At 38.1% G+C, this 27,073-nt stretch overlaps 1 protein-coding gene across 1 annotated transcript in view; it reads right to left on the bottom strand.

Annotated features, from left to right (window-relative positions):
* Window positions 1-23,463: 23,463 nt before the first annotated feature.
* Window positions 23,464-27,073, bottom strand: part of LOC124606217 (inactive pancreatic lipase-related protein 1-like) — a 69,872-nt gene continuing 66,262 nt past the window's right edge. Inside the window, exon 5 of the mRNA XM_047138191.1 lies at window positions 23,464-23,633. Coding sequence (XP_046994147.1) covers window positions 23,464-23,633 — 170 coding nt within the window. The remainder of the gene's footprint in view (window positions 23,634-27,073) is intronic.

Below are 27,073 nucleotides of genomic sequence, written 5' to 3'. Positions count from 1 at the left end.
ACCAGCGTCTGGATCTGCCTAACGCCTCACCTCTATTGTTTGCAGGTTTGTTTTTCCAAAATCCGTTCCTTGTGGTTATTAAGGATGTAATAACAGACTCTATCAACAAGATACTTTTCTGGATACACAAAAATGATCTATTATCTGGCAAAAACAAAACTGCTCACATTCTTTTCAGTGCCTCCAAAAGTTGCCCTATCTACATTAAGCCCACACAAATTAATAATGGAACAATACTGCAAGCCAATGAGATTAAATTGCTTGAGGTGTTGACAAACAATAACTTACAGTGGAATATTTACAGAGAAAGTCTGCTGAAGAAACTGAGCAGTCTGTTCTGTGCTTTTTGGATTCTTAGTCAGTCCTGTGTTATCTCAACTCTAAAATCAGTTTCTTTTACTTTAGTACATGCAATGCTCTCTTATGGACTCTAATTTTGGTGGTCAGTGTTTGGTAAAATTTTTGTGATGCAAAAAAGGCTCTTAAAGATAATGAAGCAGATGTCTCTGCAGACCTATTTTCAGGGAATTGAAAATACTATCTGTTCCTGGCATTTATATTTTCGAAACTGTGTCTTTTGTTGATAAGAAATTTGCATTTGTTTGAGACCAATAAATCTATTCACAATCATAATACTTATTCCAGTGCAGACATCCATCTCAATACCCAAAAACTGATGAATAGTTTACTTAGTTAAGAAATACTGGCAATGTGCTTTACAATAAGTTGCCTCTATCAGCTATAGAGAAATAGTAATGCATTTAGAATAGAGCAGAAAATATATTACTCATTCACTCTTTTTTCTGTTGATGACTACCTAAATATGTTCCAACTTTTAGCCTACAGCGTGACTGTACTGTAGTATGCCTACATGTATAAGCTTAATGGAATACTGTACAATGTACCAGAAAGAAGCATCAAGTTTGGCATGCCTATATTTATGAAGCTAATAAACATATACAATGAATTTTGTTTTTTGATGAATGGGAAACTCAAAAAGTTTTTTTCATACCCTTTCATCACTGGGGTGGCTTGTGTGCTTCAGTGATACAAATAGCTAAACCACAGGTGCACCTGCAATGGAGGGCTATCTATGGAGAGGTCAGACAAAAGTGTGATTCCTGAAGAGGGGCAGCAGCCTTTTCAGTAATTGCAGAGGCAACAGCCTGGATGATTGACTGATCTGGTCTTGTAACATCAACCAAAACGGCTTTGCTGTGCCGGTACTGTGGATGGTTAGAAGTAAGGGGAAACTACAGCTGTAATTTTTCCTGAGGACATGGAGCTCTGCTGTATGGTTAAATGTTGATGATGGCCTCTTGGGTAAAACATTCCAGAGGTAAAATAGCACCCAGTTCAGATCCCCAGGTGGGGACTAATCAGGAGGATGTCATCATAAGGAGAAACAAGACTGGCCTTTTATAGACTGGAGCATGGAATGTTAGGTCCCCTAATTGGGCAGGTAGATTAGATAATTTAAAAAGGGAAATGGGTAAGTTGAATATAAATATAGTGGGTATTACTGAAATATGATGGCAGGAAGAGCAGGACTTCTGCACAGGTGAATACAGGGTTATAAATACAGGTCAAATAGGGGTACTGCAGGAGTGAGTTTAATAATGAATAAGATAATAGGAACATGGGTAAGCTACTATGAACAGCATAGTGACTGCATTATCATAGCTGAGGTACAGATGAAGCACACACCTACCACAGTAGTAAGAGTATGCATGACAACTAGCACAGCAAATGATTAAGAGATAATAAATTATTCAGATAGTTAAAGGAGATGAAAATTTAATTGCGATGGGGTACCAAAGTTCAATGGTAGGAAAAGGAAGAGATGGAAAAATAGTAAGTGAATATGGACTGGGGGAAAGGAATGAAAGAGGAAGATACCTGGCAGAATTTTATGCAGAACATAATTTAATCATTGTACCACTTGGTTTAAGAATCATGAAAGAACGTTGTATACATGGAAGAGAACTGGAGACATCAGATGGTTTCAGAGTGATTATATAATGGTTAGACAGAGATTTAGGAACCAGGTATTAAATTGTAAGACCTTTCAGGGAGCATATGTGGATTCTGACCGGAATTTATTGATTATGAACTGAAGAAATTGGGAAAAGGTAAAAAATTAAGGAGATAAAACGTGCATCATTTGAAAGAACCAGATGTTGTTGAGAATTTCAGAGCAAACATTGGGCAATGGTTGACTAGAAAAGGCGAAAGGAATACAGTGGAAGATGGATGGGTAGCTTTAAGAGATGAAATAGTGAAGGCAGCAGCAGATCAAATAGGTAATGAGACAAAGCCTCATAGAAATCCTTGGATAACACAAGGGATGTTGAATTTAATTAATAAAGGAGAAAATATAAAAATACAGCAGATGAAGCTGGTGAAAGGAATACAAACGTTTAAAAAATAAGATTGATGGGAAGTGCAAAATGGCTAATCAAGAATGGCTAGAGGACAAATGTAAGGATTTAGAAACATATTTCACCAGGGGAAAGATATATACAGGATACAGATAAATTAAAGGGGCCTTTGTGGAAATGAGAAGTAGCTGTATGCGTATCAAGAGTTCAGGTGGTAAACCATCCCTAGGCAAAGAAGGGAAAGCTGAAAGGTGGAAGTAATACATAGAGGGTCATTTCCAGGTTGAAAGCATTGACAGGAAGATATGATACTGCAAGAAGAATTTGAATAAATAAATAAATAAATAAAATAAATAAATCAGGAGTACACCATATTCTGTCAGAACTACTGACGGCTTTGGGAGAGCCAGCCATGATAAAACTCTTCCAAGGTAAGCGAAATACCCTCAGATTTGAAGAAGAACAAAGTAATTCCAATATCTAAGAAAGCAGCTGCTGACAGGTGAGAAAATTACAGAACTATCAGTTTAATACATCTACATCTACATCTACATATATGCTCTGCTAGCCACTGAGTGGCATGTGGTGGAGGGCCCTATTCATGCCAAAGTCATATTACCCCCCTTCTGTTCCCCTCACAGATCACATGAACGAAAAATGACTGTCTGAATGACTCAGTACAAGCTCTAATTTCCATTATCTTTGAATAGTGATAAATGCATGATTTGAAAGTTGGTGGTAATAATATATGCTCTACATCCTCGGCGAAGATCGGATTTTGGAATTTAGTGAGCAGCCCCTTCTGTTTAGCATGTCGTCTATCTGCAAATGTGTCCCACTCCAAACTTTCCATGAGATTTGTAAATCTCTTGCGATGGCTAAATGTACCAATAATGAATCTTGCCGCCCTTGTTTGGACATTCTCAATCTCTTGAGTCAGACCCAACTGGTACAGGTCCCATACAAACGAAAAATGTTCTAAGACTGGATGAACTAAAGTATTGAGTAAGCAATTTCCTTTGTTGAAGGACTGCATCACTTCAGGATTCTACCAATAAACTGCAATCTAGAGTTCACCTTACCTGTTACTTGAATAATCTGATCATTCCATTTGAGATCATTTCGTATAGTCACACCCAGATACTTGACAGATGTTACCGCTTCCAAAGACTGGGCATTTATTTTGTATTTGGATATTAATGGGGATTTTTGCTTTGTTATACACAGTAGCTTACACTTACTAATACTGAGAGATAACTGCCAGCCATTGCACCACACATTTATTTTCTGCAAATCCTCATTGATTTGTTCACAACTTTTGTGTGATACTACTTTCCTGTAGGCTACAGCATCATCAGCAAACAGTCTAATGCCACTGTCAATACCATCAACCAGATCATATATGTAAATTATAAAAAGCAGCAGACCAATTATGCCGCACTGGGGCACACCTGACGTTACACTTGTTTTGTTGAAGTCTCCCCATTCAGGATGACATACTGCTCTCTGTCTGTTAGAAAACTCTCTATCCACCCACATATGTCATTGGATAGACTGTAAGCACACACTTTTTGGGGCAAGCGACAGTGCAGAACTGAGTCAAATGCCTTTCAAAAGTCAAGGAATATGGCCTCAATCTGGGAGCTCATATCTAAAGCCTGTTGTATATAATGCAAAAAGAGGGCCAGCTGTGTCTCACATGACTGCTGTTTCCTAAAACGGTGCTGGTTTCTGCAGATGAGCTTCTCAGAGTCTAGAAAGCTCATTATGTCTGAACACAAAATATGTTCCATGATTCTAGAACAAATTGATGTCAGTGAAATTGGCCAGTAATTATGTGCATCCAATTTTCTAGATTTTATAGATTTCTATGACCTGGGCCTTCTTCCAGTTCCATGGAACTTTCCACTGTTCCAATGATCTCTGATAGATGATGGATGAGAATGGTGCTATACTTCTAGCATAGTCAACATAAAATCTTATGGGGATAGCATCTGGGCAAGATGCTTTCCTGGTGTCTAAGGATCTTAACTGTTTTACAATCCCAGATACACTTAATACTATGTCAGCCATCCTTGTGATTGTTTGATAATTGAAAGGGGTAATGGTGCTGCAGTCCTGTACTGTAAATGAGTTTTTGAAAGCTAGGTTTAGAATTTTGTCTTCTGTTTATCATCATCTGTTACATTACCCATACTGTCAGCAAGAGAAGGTACTGAATTATTTGTAGTGTTCACAGATTTTATGTGCAACCAAAATTTTTTGGGGTTATTTTTAGAATCTGCAGATAAAGTATTGCTTTCAAATCCGTTAAAAGAATCTCTCTTTGACTTTTTGACAGCTGCTTTCATTTTGCATAATTTCTGTTTGCCAGTGGGGCAGTGACTACATTTAAAATGAATCTGAAAAGCTCTCTGCTTTCTCAGAAACTTCCTAATATGTTTGTTGAACCAAGGTGGATCCTTTCCCTCCCCTATATTTTTGCTAGACACTTATTTCTCTAGCACGTGGTGGACAATATCTTTAAATTCCGACCAAAGATGCTCGATATCTTTGTGTCCTATGATAAATGCTTGGAGCTGACTATGAAGATATTCATTAATGACACTTTTACTTGCTTTCCCAAACAAGAAAACTTTGTTTTTTTTTTTTTGCAACTTCTACTGACACGGAAGCCACAACAACATTTTGGTCGGTAATACCTTCTTCTAGATTAACTTCCTCAAAACGATCAGGTCTGTTCGTCACCAAGATATCTAATATGTTCCCATCTCGAGTTGGTTTTCTAACCAATTGCTCAAGGTTGTATATTGAGAGTGCTCCTAGAATAACTTCACATGAGTCTTTGCTTCTACCCCCTGTGATAATTTTCCCAGTCAATGGACACCAGATTAAAGTCTCCATCGATAACAAATGAATAATTTGGATATTTATTTCCTATGCACTCAAGACTTTTCCTGAAACATTCTGCAATATTTGTTGCAGATGCTGGTGGTATATAAAAACATCCTAATACAATGGCCACTCCTTGTCTGATTGACAGCTTTATCAGACAATTTCACAGTCCATCCCAGTATCAATCTCAACTGCATTTAAACAGCTTTTAACTGCAAGGAACACACCACCTCAATTAGCATCAGTCTTATCCTTCCTAAACATTGTGCAATCCAACTTCAAAATTTCACTGCTATTTATGTCTGGTTTCAACCACCTTTCAGTACCTGATACAATATTGGCATTACTACTGTTAATTTTGAAAAGTAACTCAGGGATCTTGCTACAGATGCTTTGACAATGTACTAACATGAGATTTAGCATATTTAAATCCTTTAGAATGACCTGTTTAGGCAAACTATCAGTTTTTATAGTTGGCACATCCACACCAGTGTCATTAACTGGTAATTTTTCAGGCCAATGGTTTATTTCCCCAGGGGAGTAGCCTAATCTAAAAAAAGAACAATGTGCACACTACAAGTACTGTGCTACTAATGTAGCTGATTCCTGTGTGTAGTGCACCCCCGATCTATTGAGGGGTGTCCTACAACCTCCCATCTCATAGCGTAGGTCAAGAAATCTGCAAATAAGTCATGGTTGCAAAATTTTACCATAAATCTTCTTTACAGAAGAATGGAAAACTGGTGGAACCCACCTTAGGGAAGATCAGTTTTGATTCTGGAGAAATGTAGGAATACATGAGCCAATATTGACTCTACAACTTATCTCAGCAGACAGATTAAGGAAAGCAAAACCTATATTTATAGTATTTATAGACTCAGAGAAAGCTTTTGACATTGTTAACTGGAATATTCTCTTTGAAATTCTGAAGGTAGCAGTGGTAAAATACAGTGAGCAACAGGGTATTTACAACTTGTACAGAAACCAGATGGCAGTTACAAGAGTCGAGGGGCATGAAAGGGAAGCAGTGGTTGAAAATGGAGTGAGAAAGGGTTGTAGCCTATCTCTGATGTTATTTAATGTGTGCATTGCACATGCAGTAAAGGAAGCCAAATAAAAATTTGGAGTAGGAATTAAAATCCATGGAGAAGAAATAAAAACTTTGACACTTGCTGAAGACATTGTAATTCTGTCAGAGACAGCAATGGACCTGGAAGAGCAGTTGAATAGAATGGACAGTGTCTTGAAAGGAGGATATAAGATGAACATCAACAAAAGCAAAATGAGGATAAACGAATGTAATCTAATTATAATTAAATCATGTGATGCTGAGGAAATGAGACATTTAAATTAGTTGATGAGCTTTGCTATTTGGGTAGCAAAGTAACTGATGATGGCCGAAGTAGGGATGATATAAAATGCAGACTGGTAATGGCAAGAAAAGCATTTCTGAAGAAGAGAAATTTGCTAACATCATATAGATGTAAGTGTTTGGAAGTCTTTTCTGAAGATATTTTTCTGGAGTGTAGCCATGTATGGAAGGGGAACATGGATGATAAACAGTTTAGATAAGAGAACAGAAACTTTCAAAATGTGGTGCTACAGAAGAATGCTGAAGATTAGATAAGTCACTCACATAACTAATGATGATGTACTGAATAGAATTTGATGGAATTGGAGAGACAAGAAATTTAGGACACAAGATGCCCAAAAGAAGGTTAATCAAGGGATCACCAGTTTAGTTCTGGAGGGATGTGGATGTGTAAAAATCGTAGCGGGAGACCAAGAAATGAATACAGTAAGCAGATCGTGAAAGATGTAGGTTGCAGTAGTTATTTGGAGATAAAGAGGCTCACACGGGATAAAATAACCTGGACAGCTGTATCAAACCAGTCTTTGGACTAAAGAACACAAGATCAACAATACATTGCACATAAACTAATCTGTTTAGCATTGTTGCACAATTTATAATTTGAAATTTGTATCTCATATTGTAAATTGAATTTTGTTCTAAAAATTTAAGTTCATCCAATATCCTTATATATCTTGTACATGTAGGATTTGACAGACCAAATAAACATGTTTACACTCAGTCCATAGTGTTTGCAATTAGGTTGTTCATTCCATACAAGATGTTCTATAATTCTTCCTCAATTTCACTGAGGATCGAAATTTCATTAGCAAATTTTATCAGTGATATCCCTTCAGAATTAATTTTAATCCCATTCCAAGACAACATCCCTATGTTATCCCTTTCATAATTAAAGCACTCCATTCTTGGCCTTCCATTTTTATTCTTCCCTCTTGGTTCTTGTATGTACTGTTTATTACCTAGCCTTCCTTGCAGCTTATACATATATTCCTGAGAATTTCAAACATCTTGCACCATTTTACATTGTTAAATACTTTTTCTAGGTCAAAAAATTCTATGAACATATTTTGAGTTTTCTTGAGTCTTGCTGTTATTATCATGCAATGTCATGTCTACCTCTCTGGTGCCTTTACCTTTCCTAAAGTCAAGCTGACCATCATCTATATGATATGACTTTTTTTTCCATTCTTCTGGGTATTATCTTGGCAGAAACTTGGACATATGAGCTATTAAGTTGATTGTGCAATAGTTCTCACACTTATTTGCCCTTACTATCACAGGTATTGTCTAGAGGCTATTTTTCTGAGAGTCTGATGCTATTTGCACTGATGCAAAGATTCTACAAACCAAACTGAATAGTGATATGTTGCCCACTTCTCCTAGTAGTTTTAGAAACTCTGAAGGAATGTTACTAAGGCCTCATAAGATATACACAATGAGTACTAAAACCAGGAAACAGTATTGCAAGCAGGAACATCACACATCTCAGACTTTTTGTGCCAACAATGAAATCAAGATGGAATGGACGATGCGTAGAAGTAAAATGGAGTTGTTGTCAATAACATCAGTTTATAACTCATGGGCAGTCTAATCATTTCCCATTATTTGCTGCTGAGGTGTGACAAAATACACTGCAAAAAAATCAAAGAAAATATTTGTGACATTTGGTAATTAACATAATTTTACTAAATCATAATTTTTGACTTGGTGAAATAAGAGGTTGCTATCTTTTCCTGGTGATTTCTGTCCTTTCTTCTTCCATTAATCAATTGAAATTTCTTCTGTAACCTAAGGTTTCTTTGCAGTTGCCTTCTTTGTACCTACATCTTGTGTGTCCAACTTTTGTGATTGCCCATTCTAGAGATGTCCATTCCTTTTCACTGCCTACTTCATTGTTCATTATCATAGTATCTACAGCCATAGAGGGGAAAAATTATAGACGGAGACCAAGAAATGAATACACTAAGCAGATTCAGAAGGATGTAGGTTTGTACATTTCTCCTGTGTGAACAATTTCCCTGCCTTCCAATACTAAACTGGTGATCCCTTGATGCCTCAGAACATGTCCTACCAACCAATGCCTTCCTCTAAGTTGTGCCACAAAATTCTCTTCTCTCCAATTCTATTCAGTACCTCCTCATTAGTTCTGTGATCCACTCATCTAATCTTCAGCATTGTTCTGTAGCACCACATGTGCTTCTGTTCTAACCTTGCCCAAACTGTTTATTGTCCATGTTTCACTTCCATACATGGCTACACTCCATATAAATACTTTCAGAAATGACTTCCTGACACTTAAATCTATACTCGACGTTAACAATTTTCTCTTCTTCAGAAACGCTTTCCTTGGCACTGACATTCTACATTTTATATCCGCTCTATTTCGAGACTCATCAGTTATTTTGCTCCCCAAATAGCAAAACTCATCAACTACTTTCAGTGTCTCATTTCCTAATCTAATTCCCTCAGCATCACCCGCATTTCCTAATCTAATTCCCTCAGCATCACCCAATTTAACTCCACTACATTCCATTATACTCATCTTGCTTTCATTGATTTCATCTTATACTCCACTTTCAAGACACTGTCCATTCCATTCAACTGCTCTTATAAGTCCTTTGCTGTCTCTGACAGAATTACAATATCATCGGCAAACCACAAAGTTTTTATTTATTCTCCATGGATTTTAATTCCTACTCTGAATTTTTCTTTTGTTTCCTTTACCGCTTGTTCAATATACAGGTTGAATAACATTGGGGATAGGCTACAACCCAGTCTCACTCCCTCCCCAACCAATGCTTCCCTTTCTTGCCCCTCCACTCTTATAACTGCCATCTGGTTTCTGTACAAACTGTAAATAGCCTTTCGCTCCCTGTATTTGACCCCTGCCACTTTCAGAATTTGAAAGAAAGTATTCCAGTCAACATTGTGAACAGCTTTCTCTAAGTCCACAAATGCTAGAAATGTAGGTTTGCCTTTCCTTAATTTATCATCTAAGATAAGTCACAGGGTCAGTATTGCCTCACGTGTTCCAACATTTCTATGGAATCCAAACTGATCTTCCCTAAGGTCATCTTCTACCGGTTTTTCCATTCATCTGTAAAGAATCTGTGTTAGTATTTTGCAGCCGTGACTTATTAAACTGTTGGTTTGGTAATTTTCATATCTGTCAACAGCTGCTTTCTTTGGGATTGGAATTATTATATTGTTCTTGAAGTCTGAGGATATATTGCCTGTCTCATACATCTTGCTCACCAGATGGTAGAGTTTTGCCAGGACTGGCTCTGCCAAGGCTATCAGTAGTTCTAATGGAATGTTGTCTACTCCTGGGGCTTGTTTCGACATAGGTCTTCCAGTGCTCTGTCAAATTCTTCACGCATTATCATATCTCTCATTTCATCTTCACTTATGTCCTCTTCCATTTCCATAATATTGCCCTGAAGTACATTGCCTTGTACAGACCATCTATATACTCCTTCCACCTTTCTGCTTTCACTTCTTTGCTTAGAACTGGTTTTCCATCTGAGCTCTTGATATTCATACAAGTAGTACCCTTTTCTCTAATGGTCTCTTTAACTTTCCTGTAGGCAATATCTATCTTACCCCTAGTGATATATGCCTCTACATCCTTATATTTGTCCTCTAGCCATTCCTGCTTAGCCATTTTGCACTTCCTGTCGATCTCATTTTTGAGACATTTGTATTCCTTTTTGCCTGCTTCATTTACTCCATTTTTATATTTTCTCCTTTCATCAATTAAATTCAATATTTCTTCTGTTACCCAAGGATTTCTATTAGCCCTGTTCTTTTTACCTACTTGATCTTCTGCTACCTTCAACATTTCATCCCTCAAAGCTACCCATTCTTGTTCTACTGTATTTCTTTCCCCCATTCTTGTCAATCATTCGCTAATGCTCTCCCTGAAGCTCTCTACAACCTCTGGGTCTTTCAGTTTATCTCGGCATTTACATTAAGGATGGCGATTATGACTGAAACAACCATTTTCAGTTATATAGATTCTTTTCCAAATCAGTTTAACCTAATTTTTTAAACTCCTCAAAATAACCGGTTTCTGAAATAAACAATAGTCATTCCTATTATTTCCTGTAATAAATTTGGAAATGGAACAAATATTGAAATGTTTTGACTCTCTCAGTTTCAAGGCACATAAAATCAAAACATCAAATTGAATAGGCAAATAAAAGAAAACTTCATCCATCTGCTATTCGCTGCTATTCTCAAAATGTGGTAAGTTGTTAAATGCTAGAAAAAATTACCAATATTTTTGTACTGATTCTAATATTTTGAAACTGCTCAAAACTCATGTTGTAATCATGGATCATATCAGTATTTAGTCCTTTAGAATAGTCAATGCTAAAGTGTGAAAACTGAGGTTGAAGAAGTCTGTTTCCATTTTCAAGAGCTGCAAGCAGATAAAGGCATATCACGTAGACACTGGCAGCAGATCAGCTATCTTCAATTTTTATTGTGTATTATGAATGAACAGTTGTTAGGTTTTAATTTGTTACTACTACCATAATCACAGTCCTCTTTTACTATTTCACGGAAATGGCAGCCAAATAGTTAAACTTTTAAAGCACATTGTACTTCATTGTTATGTCACTTCAAAAAAATATTTCCAGACTAGGGTTAGTGGCATTCTGCAATAAAACAGATGTCAGCTGACAACAGTAAGAAACTACCATATAGACCAGATGGGAACAAGCCTTACACACTGCACGTACATGTGTATCATGACACACACAACAGGGACATTATTGTCTCAGCAATGCTCAACCAATCCTTATGCATATGCTTGTTGCTCATTTCTGTTGGCATTGTCATTAAAATAGCACTGATTGCTTTTCTCATTTTCTGTAATAACACAATGCTTCAAAATAAGGCAAATTTTACATATAAAAATTACTTATTTTTTAAAAAAGGCTTATTTAAAACTAAGCTAATTAGCTAATTGATATTTTGGTTTCTTTTCTTGGTTATTAGTAAAAAAATTAAAAAAAACACCTGTTATAACTGAGACCAAACAAATACTAAAAAATTCTGGTTATTCAGAAATAAAATACATATGTCAATTTTAACCTTTTAAGTGGGCATGATGGATATATCTGTCCATGCTCTGCTATTGCACAGTGGACGGATATATCTGTCCACTGCGTTCTGTGGCTAGTAGCTAGTGGGAATGATGAGTTATCGGCCTGCTATTGACACTGTGGTATTAGTTGAGCTTCGTCCACTAGATGGAAGCTCTTGTCATGCAACACAGCGTGTTCTAGGCTAGTTATAACATTGTCCACCCGAGCGTGCGTTGAGAAAATGCGTCCTGTGAAGCAGCCGCAAAAGCGCGCCTTTGTCGTATGTGTTTACTGCAGCGTTAGTGAGTGATCTTTTGCAATGGTGAAAAGAAGTCGTTTATCAGATTTGGAGATTGAGAAGCTGCTTTTAGAAAGTGACAATAATTTCAGTGATAGTTCTGAAAGTTTTCAAGATATAGATGTTGAGAATAGTGAAAGTGACTTCGATTCAGAAACATCTGACGATGAGACACTACTGCAGCAGACGGTACCTAGTGAATTTGTGCATGCTAGTTCAGTTCGTATTCAATATTTGTTCAGTGGTGATAGTGGTACAGTTATGCCTCTAAAACCAAACGATGTGATGAGTCGTTTTATGTGTTTTGTGGATGATGCTTTGTGCACAATGATAGCTGAACAGACGAACTCATATGCAGAACAGTTCATAACTTCTCATCCCAATTTAGCCGCACTCTCCAGAGTTCACAGTTGGCAGAATACTACACGTGATGAGGTAAAAACACTTATTGGAATGCTTGTACTTCAAGGAATTCTTCACAAACCAGACCACAAAATGTACTTTTCAAAGAGGGAATAAGTTGACACACCTTTCTTCAGGAAAGTGATGAGTGAAAAGTGGTTTCATCTTCTATTGAAATTCCTCCACTTTGCTGACAATACCTCATATGATCCACTAGGCACTATCAGCAGAAAACTATTCAAAATTCACTCCATTATGGAGCATCTGTGACATAAATTCAGATCAGTGTACATGCCAGAAAGGAACATCACCGTTGATGAATCATTGTTGCTCTGGAAAGGACGGCTTGGATGGCAGAAATATATTCCATCAAAGCATAGCAGATTTGGCATCAAATTGTACGAACTCTGTGAAAGCAGTTCCAGGTATGTATGGGACTTTATTGTTTACACTGGAAAGGACACTAATTATGTAGCCACTATCCAGACGAAAAAATAACCTCTCGAATTGTTTTGGAGCTTGCACATGATCTACTCGGAAAAGGGCTCTGTATTTACCTTCACAACTGGCACACCAGTAGAGATTTGGTGGACAAACTAACCAGCAGTAACACCGATGTCGGCACAATGCAGCAAGACAGGAAGGGGTTCCCTGACTTTGTAAAAAAGGAAATACTGAAGAAAGGGGAGTACACAACAGGGTACAAAGGCAAGCAGATGGTAATGAAATGGAAAGACAAAAGAGACATTGTTATAGTCAGCACCTTCCATGATGATACATTTGTAAATGTAAACTCGAAGAAGGGAATCGTTAAAAAGCCACAAGTTGTCGTTGACTACAACAAGAATATGAGGTGCAATCCTCAGTTACAAAGCTACCAGAAGGCCAGAAGCAGGCTGAAAAAATACTATCAGAAGCTTTTCCGCAACTTGTTGGACATTGCATGCTACAATGCATACTTTCTGTACAAGAAGCATGGTGGTGAACAAAGTAGAATGAGCTTACTGATTAGTCTTGGTGAACAGTTGACCATATCTTCACCACACCAAGGGACATCAGTAGGACGCCCACCTCGTACACCAAAAGCAACACGCCTTACAGCCAGCCAGGCATTTTCCAGACCTTCTGCCACCCACAATGAAGAAAAGACCAACAAGGAGGTGTGTGGTGTGTATGAGAAAAGGCCTTCGCAAAGAGACTTCATACTGGTGCGCAGAATGCAAAGTTTCCTTGTGTGCAGCAACTTGTTTTAAAATGTTTCACACTGAAAATGATATGTAATATTGTGAAAATATAGTTTTGTTAACTTCTGCAATATATTTTATTCATTTCCACCCAATATCAATTTAAATTCAACAATGAAAACGCGAAGGAAAACGTGAGAACAGTGCACAGCACCACCACGAGCGGGCGCGCTGGTGTATATTACCCACTGTGGAAGAGCCACGCGCGTGCAAACTACCCACTTAAAAGGTTAACCAGTCGGTTTTTGCCACCCCTAAATTACATCCCTTGTGCTACTGGATTACATTAAATCAGAATATGACCGTACATCACTAACACATTGAACTGCAACTCAGCAGTAGGAGACCTTCTTACTACAGCCGGAAAATCTGAAGCAACAGTGCTCATGCTACCCAGAAAAAAAGCATACATTGTATGAGGGCACACTGAAAACTAATGCCTCTAAATTTGCTACGTGAAAACTATTTAAAAGATTTTCAAGTAAAACAAACTTTATTAATATTCTACATCTTTATTCATCATGTCTATATATTTATTTTTCAACTAGTCACCCTGGTGATGAGCACATATCTCCCAATAAGAAACCAGTTTCTTGATACCATCACTGTAGAATGTTTGACTTTGTTGATGGAGCCACAAACTCATCTCATCTTGCACTGCTTCATTACTATCAAAGAGAACCCTTGAAGATGTTCCTTCATTTTTGGAAACAGAGAAAAATTGGATGGGTCCAAGTTGGTACTCTTTGGAGGATGGCTGAGTGAACGCAAGATCTCAGATTGTTGCAGATGTCACAGTGCTCATATGCGGTCCAGCACTGACATGTTGAAGAACAGGGTGCTCCATGTGTGGATGAATTCTTCAAATTCTAGCTTTCAGTTTTCTGAGGGGCTGCTTCCCACATAAAAGTACATTTATTTTACACACTGCCATATTACATGTTACAATGAAGTGCCCTCTAGCTGCAGAGGATTGCAACTAGCGACGGTAAAGTAGGAACGTCGGCCAAGTAATATGCAACCACTATTGGCAACAGAGTAATAAATTAGGAGGTATTAATATTCAGCATGCCCTCATATGTCACCAAGTGTTTGTGTAAACTGTTTGAGGAATCACACTGTGTGGGCAGAGAAAGTTCTGTTAACCTTGATGAATGAAAAATACAAGAAACACAAACAATGAGATGAATCTCATATGCAGTTACAGATAGACCCTCCTGGAATCAGTTCCAACACTTGTTCTTGCTAGTGCACCTACGAATGTACACTCACTGAGGAACTCAGTTCCCCTTTTATGGAAACAGACCAAATAGTCTGGTAACAAAGCGCAAGCAAATTATGAACCTCCCATCAAAACGAAAATAAATAATACATCTATTGATAAAACTATGTCTAAAGATAGAAAGTAAGGTGGGCATATACCAACAGATAGCAAAACTTACATACTGTCAGGCTGCTGACTCTTAATTAGAACTACTGAGAATGGAACTTGGCTGGGAAGAATGTCAAGAATAACCAGAAAATCTTACACCTCTCCATAACTATCAAAGTAAGACATAAGAACTTGAGTTTATTAGTTAGTTTCATGTCCAGTGGATCATATGTGCAATTAACTGTAATGATGTGGACTGACAAGAGGAAGGCCTCAGACATGGCCAACCAATCCTGCTCAAATTTGGCAGGTCACTTGTGTACAACCTAAAATGAAGGACTCTTAAGATATTTTGGCTCAACACCCTCCTGTTTTTGAGAAAATCACCACTAAAGGTTATAATGGGCAATCGACTCAAAATTATCAATAGATAATTGTAAATATAACATTTTTTGTCATCAGGTATGAGGTCCAAAAATGCATACTTTTCCAGAAATTGAGGAAAGAAACTTTTACAACTGCCACAAGTGTAGCCACATGTGAAACGCTTTTCACCAAGAGCATGCTGGTGTGATAGCTCAGCGTGTTTGGTCAGAGAGTTAACTGCCCTCTGTAATAAAAAAATGAGTGAACAGATCAAAAATGAACTTGACCAGGTGTCATGGGATGTCCACCCCAGACAAATGCAACAAATATTAATGAACAAAATGAGATCAGAAAAAAAAGGGTGCCAATAGTGCAATGGCCAAGGTAACTGGCTGGGAAGCGGAGAACTCAGGTTCGAACCTCGAGGAAACTGTGTGGTTTTCATTTTTTTAAATTGTAGTTTTTTGTAACAGAATGTGTAGAGATAGGAGGGTTAATAAGGTACACAACTTAATATGGAATAATAATAGTAATAAGGTAGGCAAGCTAATTTCCAAAACGATGTGAATTAGTAAGGAATTAAACTTTTATGGCCCGCATCTCGTGGTCGTGCGGTAGCGTTCTCGCTTCCCACGCCCGGGTTCCCGGGTTCGATTCCCGGCGGGGTCAGGGATTTTCTCTGCCTCGTGATGGCTGGGTGTTGTGTGCTGTCCTTAGGTTAGTTAGGTTTAAGTAGTTCTAAGTTCTAGGGGCCTTATGACCACAGCAGTTGAGTCCCATAGTGCTCAGAGCCATTTGAACCAAACTTTTATGCCTTGTCACATGAAAACAACTCTGAGTAAGAGTGGTGTGAATTTCTCATGAGGGAACATAGATAGCCAACCTCACGATGCTTATTTACAGTGAGGCATGGGACGAAATGCACATGGGGAGAGTTATGTTGTCCCAGTTGTCTGTTCATCATATAGTAGTGAACCTTACAGTGGTCAGTCAGAAAGTGTTGTTTTCTGTCACTAGGATGCAGCAAACCTTGAGGATACATGTAATGATTTTTCATCATTAATCCACCAAATAAAATATGTTTTGTGAAAGAATACAGTGATCTTCTGCAATTAACATATAACTTGCACTGTATGTAGTTTGTAGTAATTAGTTTTTCTGTTTATGCCATAGTAACTAGTTATTGTATGTTGTGTCATATGTTTCAGTTGCATAACCTGAATAATGGAGGACCAGCACTGAAATGTATACTTAGGAGCCTGTTATAGATGACAGCATGAGGGTAGTTACTGATGCTGTGTTTTGGTTTGTAAAAGTGTTGCAACACAGATGTATTATCAATGCACTACTGGAAGCAGGCAGTTATGTTTCTTGGTGTTCCAGATTGATAGGAGCGGCTATCGTTGAGTGATTTTTGGAGCTGACAAATGACATGACTTTTGTTGATACTAAAGAACTATACCATGAAAGCGAATCAGAAGGTGATTCAGTGGAATGTGTCGCAACTAGTGAATCACAAAATAGTCATAACACTTTGGAAATGTGCATGTCACAGGCAATCTGTGCTTCATCTGTTCCAGAAAAGTATTACGGACCAATTATTCAGTGACTGAACTATGGCGCTATACCCCTTTAAGTAAAAGTAAAGGCAGTAGCGCTAGCCATGAACCATCCAAATTACAAGAAATAAACACTGCAAAAGCATGGAGCAACAACAGCCCTGAAAAGGAAGAAGGGCCTAAAATTGTGGGAGAATGATATTGTTAAAGGAGGTACAAGATATGACAAATATCAACTCATTGAAAAATGTTTACATTACTTACTCCAGATCTGGGAAATTGACAAATGCATTTTACAGAATGTTCCTTGAGAATGTGTTAAAATCATACATTGGTGATAACAAGTTTTGTCTAATATTGGATTCCTGGGGTGGACAAAGTAATATTCTAATGTATGACAACATGTTTATAGATGATGAGGAAAAACTGATGTGCACAGTAAAAGTAATACTGCCAAACTGCACACTGTGTGCCAGCCATGTGATGTATATTTCTATCGCCAGGTTAAAAACTTTATTTTGAGGCTTCAGAATTACAGTGTGCTTCTGGGAACCTAGTGGAAATTGGACTACCATATGGATGCAATAACTATTCACAGCATTATTCATAAGTAACTTTCAGCACCGATTTTTCAGGCAATGATATTGTATGCATGGTATGCAACAAAATTAATTCCCGAGAAAGACATATTTTAAAATGTAAACCAAGTTATTTTTCTGCCGACTCTTCAAAAGGAACAGTGTAGCTGTCAAAAGAATGCATTCATTAGATGTCCTTGGTGCCATGAGTGTATTTGTTTTGAATGTTTATATGACAAGTACCATCCATCTAGCAGTTCAAAGAAAAGTGAGGACACGTAACAGTGACTAGAAGAGCCATTGTAAAGTGACCAGGAGTAACATTTTAGTTGTTTACTATCCCAAGAGGTTTGAGTAGTTTATTTGCCTATCTTTTTATCATTATTTATTGATCTACTTACCTTATTAACCCTCCTATTCATATCAATTGAGATATGAAAAAATAGAAATGAGAAGAATAACATCTGCTAGGTTTCCTTGAGATTCAAACCCGAATTCTCCACTTCCCAGCCAATTACCTTGGCCATTGCATTTTTTTTTTAAATCTCATTTTGTTCATTATTGGTCATTGTATTTGTTTGGAGCAGACGTCTAATGATGCTTGTTCAAGTTTGTCATTGATCCATTAACTCAGTTGTTTTTATTACAAAGGGCAGCCACTCCTCGGGCCAAACACGCTGAGCTACATGCCGGCAGCTATCGGTGCTCTCAGCGAAAAGCGTTTACCATGCGAGTACATAAGTGGCGATTGTAAAAGTTTCTTTCCTTGATTTCTGGAAAGGTATGCATTTGTGGACCCCATAACTGAAGATGAAAAATGCTCTACATACAATTATCTATTGATTCTGCCAATTTTGAGTCAATTGCTCACCATAACCTTTAGCGGTGATTTTCTCAAAGACGGGAGGGTGTTGAGCCAAAGTATTTTATAGTCTTTCATTTTAGATTGTACACAAGCAACTTTCGAAATCTGAGCCGAATTGGTTGGCTGTGTCTGAGGCCTTCCCCTTGTGAGTCATTTTGCATGCACATTAAACATTCATATTTAAATACACTGATGTGACAGGAGTGATGGGACAGTGATGCACATATGTAGATGGCAGTAGTATCATGTACACAATGGATAAAAGGACAGTGCAATGGCAGAGCTGTCATTTGCACTCTGGTGGTTCACATGAAAAGGTTTCCAAAGTGAATATCGCTGCACAATGGGAATCAACAGACCATGAATGTGGAATGGTAGTTGGAGCTAGATGCATAGTACATTCTGTATTGTAAATGGTTAGGGAATTCAGTATTCTGAGACCCAAAGTGTCAAGAGCATGCCGAGAATACCAAATTTCAGCCATCACCTCTCACCATGGACAAAAGAGTGGCTGTAGGTCTTCACTTAACAACAGAGAGCAGCTGCATTGCCTAGAGTTGTCAGTGCCAATAGACAAAGAACACTGCATGAAATAACTACAGAAATTAATTTGGTTCATGTGACAAATGTGTCCATTAAGACAGTGTGTTATTGGGCTACAGCAGCAGACAATTGATGTTAGAGCCTTTGCTAATGGCTCAACACCATCTGCAGTGCTTCTCCTGGGCTTGTGACCATGCAGTTTGGGCCCTAGATGACTGGAAAACTATTGCCTGGTTAGATGAATCTGAGTTTCAGTTGGTAAGAGCTGTGGTAAGGTTCCAGTATGGTGCAGAACCCATGAAGCCATGGACACAAGTTGTCAACAAGGCACTGTGCAAGCGGTGGTGGCTCCATAATCATGTGGGCTGTGTTTACAAGGAATTGACTGAGTCCTCTGGTCAAAATGAACTTATCATTGACTGGAAATGGTTATAAGCAGCTTCTTGGAGACAATTTTCAGCCATTTGTGGTCTTGATGTTCCCAAACAACAATGGAATTTTTATGGATGACAATGCATCATGTTACCAGGGCACAATTGTTCACAACTGTTTTTGAAGAAAATCTTGGGGAATTTGAGTGAATGATCTGGCCAGCTATATCACCCGACCTGAATCCAATCAAACATTTATGGGACACAATTGAGAGGTCAGTACATGCACAATATCCTACACCCACAACACCTCCACAGTTATGGATGGGTATAGAGGCAGCATGGATCAAAATTTTTGCAGGGGCTTTCAGTGACTCATTGTGTCCATGCCATGTCGAGATGCTGCACTACACCAGGCAAAAAAGGGTCAGACACGATATTAGGATGCATCTCATGACTTTTGCCACCTCAGTGTAGAGTTACAAGTTGACCATTTACAAGTACTGTTATGAGTTAGTAATTCCTATCCACCATTTTACACATAATCAAAGTAGAAATTCTTCTATGGAATAGAAAGTGGTGTCAAGGAGAAATTTTTCAGTTTGTTTTCAAGTTTAACTTTTCTGTCTGTCAGACATTTTGTATCACTGGTAAGTGATCAAATATTTTGGTGACACCATTGCGCATCCCTTTTTGTGCTAAAAACAACCTTAATATGGAATAATCAAACAATGGAAAATCCAGAATGGAATGAGAAGGAAAGTTGCTTCTCACCACATAGTGGAGATGCTGAGTCACAGATAGGCACAACAAAAAGATACTCACTTATAGTTTTCAGCCATTAAGGCCTTCGTCAACAAAAGACATGCACACGTGTGAGTGAATTGCATTTGTATGAGTTTGTGTGTGTGTGTGTGTGTGTGTGTGCGTGTGTGTGTGTGTGTGTGTGTGTGTGTGTGTGGGTGGGTGTGTGTGTTTGTGCGTGCGTGTGGCTGTTTTTGTTGATGAAGGCCTTAACGGTTGAAAGCTATAATTGTGAGAATCTTTTTGTTGTGGCTGTCTGTGACTCAGCATCTCTGCTAGATGGTGAGTAGCAACTTTCCTTCGCATAATATTAATATGGAGTAATGAATATAATTTTTTGTAGATCGCTGGAAGAACGTAAAGTACCTAGCGACTGGAAGAAAGCGCAGGTCGTTCCCATTTTCAAGAAGGGTCATAAATCAGACGCGAATAATTATAGGCCTATTTCGCTTACGTCAATCTGTTGTAGAATAATGGAACATGTTTTGTGTTCTCGTATTATGATGTTCTTAGATAATACAAATCTCCTTCATCATAACCAACATGGATTCCGCAAACAGAGATCATGTGAAACTCAGCTCGCCCTATTTGCCCAAGAAATTCACAGTGCCGTAGACACTGGCGAGCAGATTGATGCCGTATTCCTGGACTTCAGGAAGGCGTTTGATACGGTTCCGCACTTACGTTTAGTGAAAAAAATACGAGCTTACGGAATATCGGATCAGGTTTGTGATTGGATTCAGGATTTCCTAGAAGAAAGAACACAACATGTCATTCTTAACGGTTCAAAATCTGCAGATGTAGAGGTAATTTCGGGAGTACCGCAGGGAAGCGTGATAGGACCTTTATTGTTTACAATATACATAAATGACTTAGTTGACAACATCGGTAGCTCCGTGAGGCTATTTGCAGATGACACGGTTGTCTACAAGAAAGTAGCAACATCAGAAGACTCGTACGTACTCCAGGAGGACCTGCAGAGGATTAATGCATGGTGCGACAGCTGGCAGCTTTCCCTAAACGTAGATAAATGTAATATAATGCGCATACATAGGGGCAGAAATCCATTCCAGTACGATTATGCCATAGGTGGTAAATCATTGGAAGCGGTAACGACCGTAAAATACTTAGGAGTTACTATCCGGAGCGATCTGAAGTGGAATGATCACATAAAACAAATAGTGGGAAAAGCAGGCGCCAGGTTGAGATTCATAGGAAGAATTCTAAGAAAATGTGACTCATCGACGAAAGAAGTAGCTTACAAAACGCTTGTTCGTCCGATTCTTGAGTATTGCTCATCAGTATGGGACCCTTACCAGGTTGGATTAATAGAAGAGATAGACATGATCCAGCGAAAAGCAGTGCGATTCGTCATGGGGACATTTAGTCAGCGCGAGAGCGTTACGGAGATGCTGAACAAGCTCCAGTGGCGGACACTTCAAGAAAGGCGTTACGCAATACGGAGAGGTTTATTATCGAAATTACGAGAGAGCACATTCCGGGAAGAGATGGGCAACATATTACTACCGCCCACATATATCTCGCGTAATGATCACAACGAAAAGATCCGAGAAATTAGAGCAAATACGGAGACTTACAAGCAGTCGTTCTTCCCACGCACAATTCGTGAATGGAACAGGGAAGGGGGGATCAGATAGTGGTACAATAAGTACCCTCCGCCACACACCGTAAGGTGGCTCGCGGAGTATAGATGTAGATGTAGATGTAGATGTTCTAAACTTTATTCATGTACATCATAGTTCCTGAGGTAAAAATGTACCACACTCCTACTTTGGTGTCTCAGACAATGATAATTCAATGAGCCTGTAAGAAACATAATCAGCACTTAGTTAAGATTGGCAACTGGTCATAGATTTTCCTACAGTCTTCATTGTACCATATTGGATGCAATTTTCAGAAGATCACCATGCATCCTTTATAAACCTCACTGCATACTGTAAAACATGGGTGAATGCCAACAGAAGATCCAGAGGGGTCTGAATGTTCATACACATAGGAGTTCTTTAGTGAATAAGTCCTGCTAAACTCTCTCCTGAAAGGTGTTGCAGTCCACATGTCACTGATAGTCAAATAACTGTCTGCATCATCTGTCTCCTGCTGAATCATGAAGCAAAGTAGAGCAGCAACTAGCTCCACATCACCTTCCTCACCTGCCACTCTAGGATTTTAGTAACTACTATCCACTATGGGTTTGTATAATCCAGTTCCACAGAAGACAAAAGTTTTTCAGATTGTTTAGTGACCTAAATATTTGCCCTCTTAACACTGGAAAGCCAACACATTTCAGCATAGCTCTTGGCCTATACTACATCGTAGACATTGCAGACTGTAACTAAATCTGATCTCTCTATGTCGATGGAACATGCATGGCACCCTCTGTAGCAACCAAATATCTCAACCGTGGTCTCACTCCTTAGTCTGCAACTTATAGAAAATTCTCCATGCTGGGTACACAGAAGATCCAATTAGCCAGCCTTTGACTCAAAATCTGTGATAGGTACCAGACTGAAAATGATGACAGCATAAGAGGCATCCCTGAAAATACAGTGCGAGGGGTGGGACTAGTGGCCCAAGAATATTGTTGCAGCCATCCAGCAATGATGAGTGGCACTTCAACACTACAAGCAATACCTCTTCATGATCAGTCTTACAGAATTTCAGCTATCAACATTAAGTCAACGTATTGATCAAAAATAACAAAAAAAGTCTCCTGGAAGGATGAAATCTAGACAGCATTTTGTGTGAGTAAATAAAAGAGTAAAGAATCTGTTGAGTTATGCAATGAACTCAGCCTTGGGGTATGCTTCCTCCCCTGGAGACCCTCTGGACTACACATTCAACATATTTCCAGAAAAGCATTTCATTCACCTGCTTTAGAATTGTAAGTATATTGGCTACTTGACTGCTTCATTTTCATGTTATTCACATAGATTTTGTGTTACTCTTACATTATGAAATGAAGTTTGACCTAGGGACAATCATGATCACTACTGAAGAACTGTTAAAAAGATAAAAGGGCTAATGACCTCAACAGTTAGGCACTTAAAAACCAATATCAAAACTCTATACATCCCTCCCCATCATTCTCGTAACCCATTAACATAATGTGCTTCCTCAGTTATTGTTAGATCATTCCTGGCCAGACTGCTTTTTATGTTTACACGTATTTGTTGTTTCAAGTTTTTTCTTCATAGGAAAGTACAAAATATTTGGTGTTGACACGTTTCACAGCAAATAAATAAACAATTAAATAACAAAAATAAAATAAGATAAACAATAAAATAAAATAAGACACACACTTACTTCAGAGGCACATGTTCTCCCATTTCTATTTTTGGCCCTGAATCATTACAAAGATTTAAAAGGTATTGTGTCCAGCTGTCACAAGGGGTTCCCCAAAACCCCTCATCAGATGATATTGATTCTGCAAAATATTCTGGTGCTCTAGCATGAGCGCAGCTATCTGAACCTTTAAAAAAGAATGGCCAGTCTATTTACAAACCCATATTTTTATTGCTTACACATACTTTTACAACAAAGTTTTCCAGTACTTTGATTTTGTATCTTAGTTTAAATTAATCAGTTTCCAGCTCATTGACTATAAATCAATATTTTTAAATATACGAGTACCTACAAAGGGGTTTATTTATTGTGTTAAATATATTTTCAAATACAATTATTTGATAGCCCAGTTGACAAAGATAAAAAGAAAGATTGATTAGTGGAAAAATTTCATGTAGTCACAGATTTTTGTACAGTGGTAGGAGAGAGTTCCATGAAACATACTAAAAATCCTTAGCAATGGGTATGAGTGTTGGGGTGGGGGTGGTTTAAAGATCATTTTGCTATGTTTTTCTTGAATATCTCAGAAACCATGGCTTGGTGGGAAATTGTTTTCAGTACAAAATTAAACTACCTTAAATTACCAACAAGAATGGTCCTATTATTTTTGATCTAGGGCTAACAGTTTTCACATTACATGGGTGGAAAAACTTCAGGTTATTAAAAATAATGTTTTGATAGTATAAAATCAATTTTTATTTTTAAATTAAGTGAGTTCGAAACTAATATTAAATGTGTACCACATTTAAGTGCAGCAGAATCATATGAAGGGAGAAATTTTGTTCTGCGGATGTATCAGGATAAGCAGGGTTGGGGAGGGGGGGGGGGGAGCAGTGGAGGGGGCAGATGGGCAACAGACGATAGGTTGCCAGATTGTGGTCGTGCATTTCTCTCCTCCATTCTTCTGCAAACTGAAGAGCACGCAGGTGATTTGCCACTCCATTTACCGCACTACATCACAAGAAGCAACTACAAGGTGTTTCACAAATTTATACTGACACACCACACCTTATGGATCACTGGCAACACAATGATCAGACATACCTGGAGAATGTTTATTTCCCACAAAGTGCATTACCAGTAACACTATGTGGAATGTAATTATGTGTTACTAATAATACAAGGAAAGGATGTGGACAGAATCTATATAATATCTGCACATAATTATTTGACACACCTATTGTAGCAAGTGTGTCTACTACATACCAGTAGAAGGCCTTACGATGGTACTGTGTACCTAAACCAGTAGCTAGTAGGCAGACTTGGGGCTATAGGCTAAAACATATGTTATTTCTTAAGGGTAATGGTCAGGGTAATGGTCACTGTTCCAACTGACAACATGTTGAGAAAATGTAACTGCAAATAAGTAATCATTTTATAAACTGAAAATAATTCCATCATATAAACATGTTCTCAGTGAAGTTATTTTGTGTTTTCACATAAGAGAAATGAACAAGAAATGCTGTCAAGATATAGTCTGTAAACTGAAAAGCAAGCAGTGCTTGAGATGGGGGAAGTTGCCTTTGCTGGAAGCAAACTACAGCTGCCACACTGGATGACTAAGAAGCAATATCCCCTCTAGCAGTATAGAACAGTGTGCAGAGATTCGTGTATACTTTGCTCACATACATTTTTTTCATTACTATTGTTGGTAACTCATATCTGCATCACATGTAGTGTTCATGCACTTTGTTGAAAATAAACATCACTCATAAACATTCCACAGGCGAGTCAGCACAATGTGTCACCTCATTTCATAAGGTGTGTATAACTTTACGAAGGACCCAGTATTTACTTCTTGTGACACAGTGGGATAGGTGCAGTGGGGAATCATCTGCTCACTCTTCAGTTACCAATTGTTTGAAGGAGGAAAATTCATGACCACAATCTGATTTCCCTTGTGCTTCTGCCCTCCACTCCCATCTGCCCTGTAACACCCTCCCCCCTCCCCCTAGGAGACAATTTTTTCCTTAACATGGCCTCCTGCACTTGACACTGTACATACATTTAATATTTGTATTTAACCCAGTTAATTTAAAAATAAACATTTATTTTATTCTGTTAAGACAATATTTTTTAATAATCTGTGATTTTTCCACCCTTGCAATGCGGAAGCTCTTAGCTCTAGAGAAAAAATTAATAGAATCTCTTACATTGGAAATTTAATGTTGTTTAATTTTGTGCTGAGAAACATTCTTGCTAGAAGCTGTGGTTTTTGAGTTATTCAAGAAAGACTTCAAAAAGTGATCTTTAAATGCCTCCCACCCCAACTCTCGCAACCGATCGCTCAGGACTTTTTATATGTTATTCAAGACACTCCCTTCTACCACTGTACAAAAATTTGTGACTACATGGTTTTTCCCCTAATTTTGCTTTGCTGGCTAGACTACAAATGCATTAGGCTTACGATGGTGGTTAGTTAAGTCTGAAAAATTTCGAGGAAAGAATGAAACATTTTTGTTGTGACTTCATGGTTGGTAAGCTGAATTATTTCATGGATTGTATAAAGCATTTCAACAATGTCCAGCATACAGTTCATTGTTGTCTTCCATCTGAATTGGTCAGTGTGTCAACTGTGACTGAAACTGGAGAAAACCAAGTTTCGTGTTATTATTAAACATTTTCATTCAAACAGTTGAACTACCACACAAATCAAAACAGAACTAAATGAAGTTCATGCAGACTCAGCACTGTCACTGAAGACCATTTACTTTTAGATTAATGATTTTAAACAAGGCCAGACAAGGATTGAAGATGAAGCATGCAACAGCCAACCAACTGAGATCACCACAAAGGAAACCACTGACAAAATCCATGATATGATAATGCAAGACCACTGAATAAAACTTCGTGAGATTGCTGAGACTGTAGGCATCTCAACTGAGTGAGAGCATTATAGCCCACACAGAAATTGACTATGAAGAAGCTTTGTGTGAGGTGGATGGTGCAATTGCTCACAGTCAACCATAAGCACATCTTTCACAACATTTCAACGTAGTATTTGGTGATGTTTAATTGCAATTTGCAAGATTTTTTGTGTCAATTTATGTCTGTTGATGAAACCTGGATCCATCATTATAGTGCACATTAGAGTCAGAACAACAGTCAAAACAATGGACAATGGCTAGTGAAAGCGCACTGAAGAAGGCAAAGACCATTTTGTCAGTTGGTAAGGTGATGACCACTGTTTTTTGGGATTGCCAAGGAATAATCCTCATAGATTACTTGGAAAAATGCAAGATCATAACTGGACACTATTATCCTTCATGTAAGGTCATCTGAAACTTGAGTTGGCTGAAAAAAGAGCAAATTGGCATGCAAAAAACTGTTCTTTCAGCAGGATAATGCACCAGCCCACTCCTCAGCAATGACAATGGTGAAAGTGGATAAATTGGGCTTTTAATTGGTTCCTTATTGACTCTATACAACAGACTTGGCCTGAAGTGACTTCTTCCCATTTTATACTTTGATACAGGGAAGAAATTTTCATCAAATGGGGAATGGTTAGTTGCAGTCAATGAGTATTTTGGAGAGTTTGATAGAACCTGTTTTTGGAATGTGATAAAA

Source organism: Schistocerca americana, chromosome 3 (assembly GCF_021461395.2).
Source record: "Schistocerca americana isolate TAMUIC-IGC-003095 chromosome 3, iqSchAmer2.1, whole genome shotgun sequence".
Taxonomy (NCBI): domain Eukaryota; kingdom Metazoa; phylum Arthropoda; class Insecta; order Orthoptera; family Acrididae; genus Schistocerca; species Schistocerca americana.
This window is presented reverse-complemented; position numbering and strand designations above follow the sequence as displayed.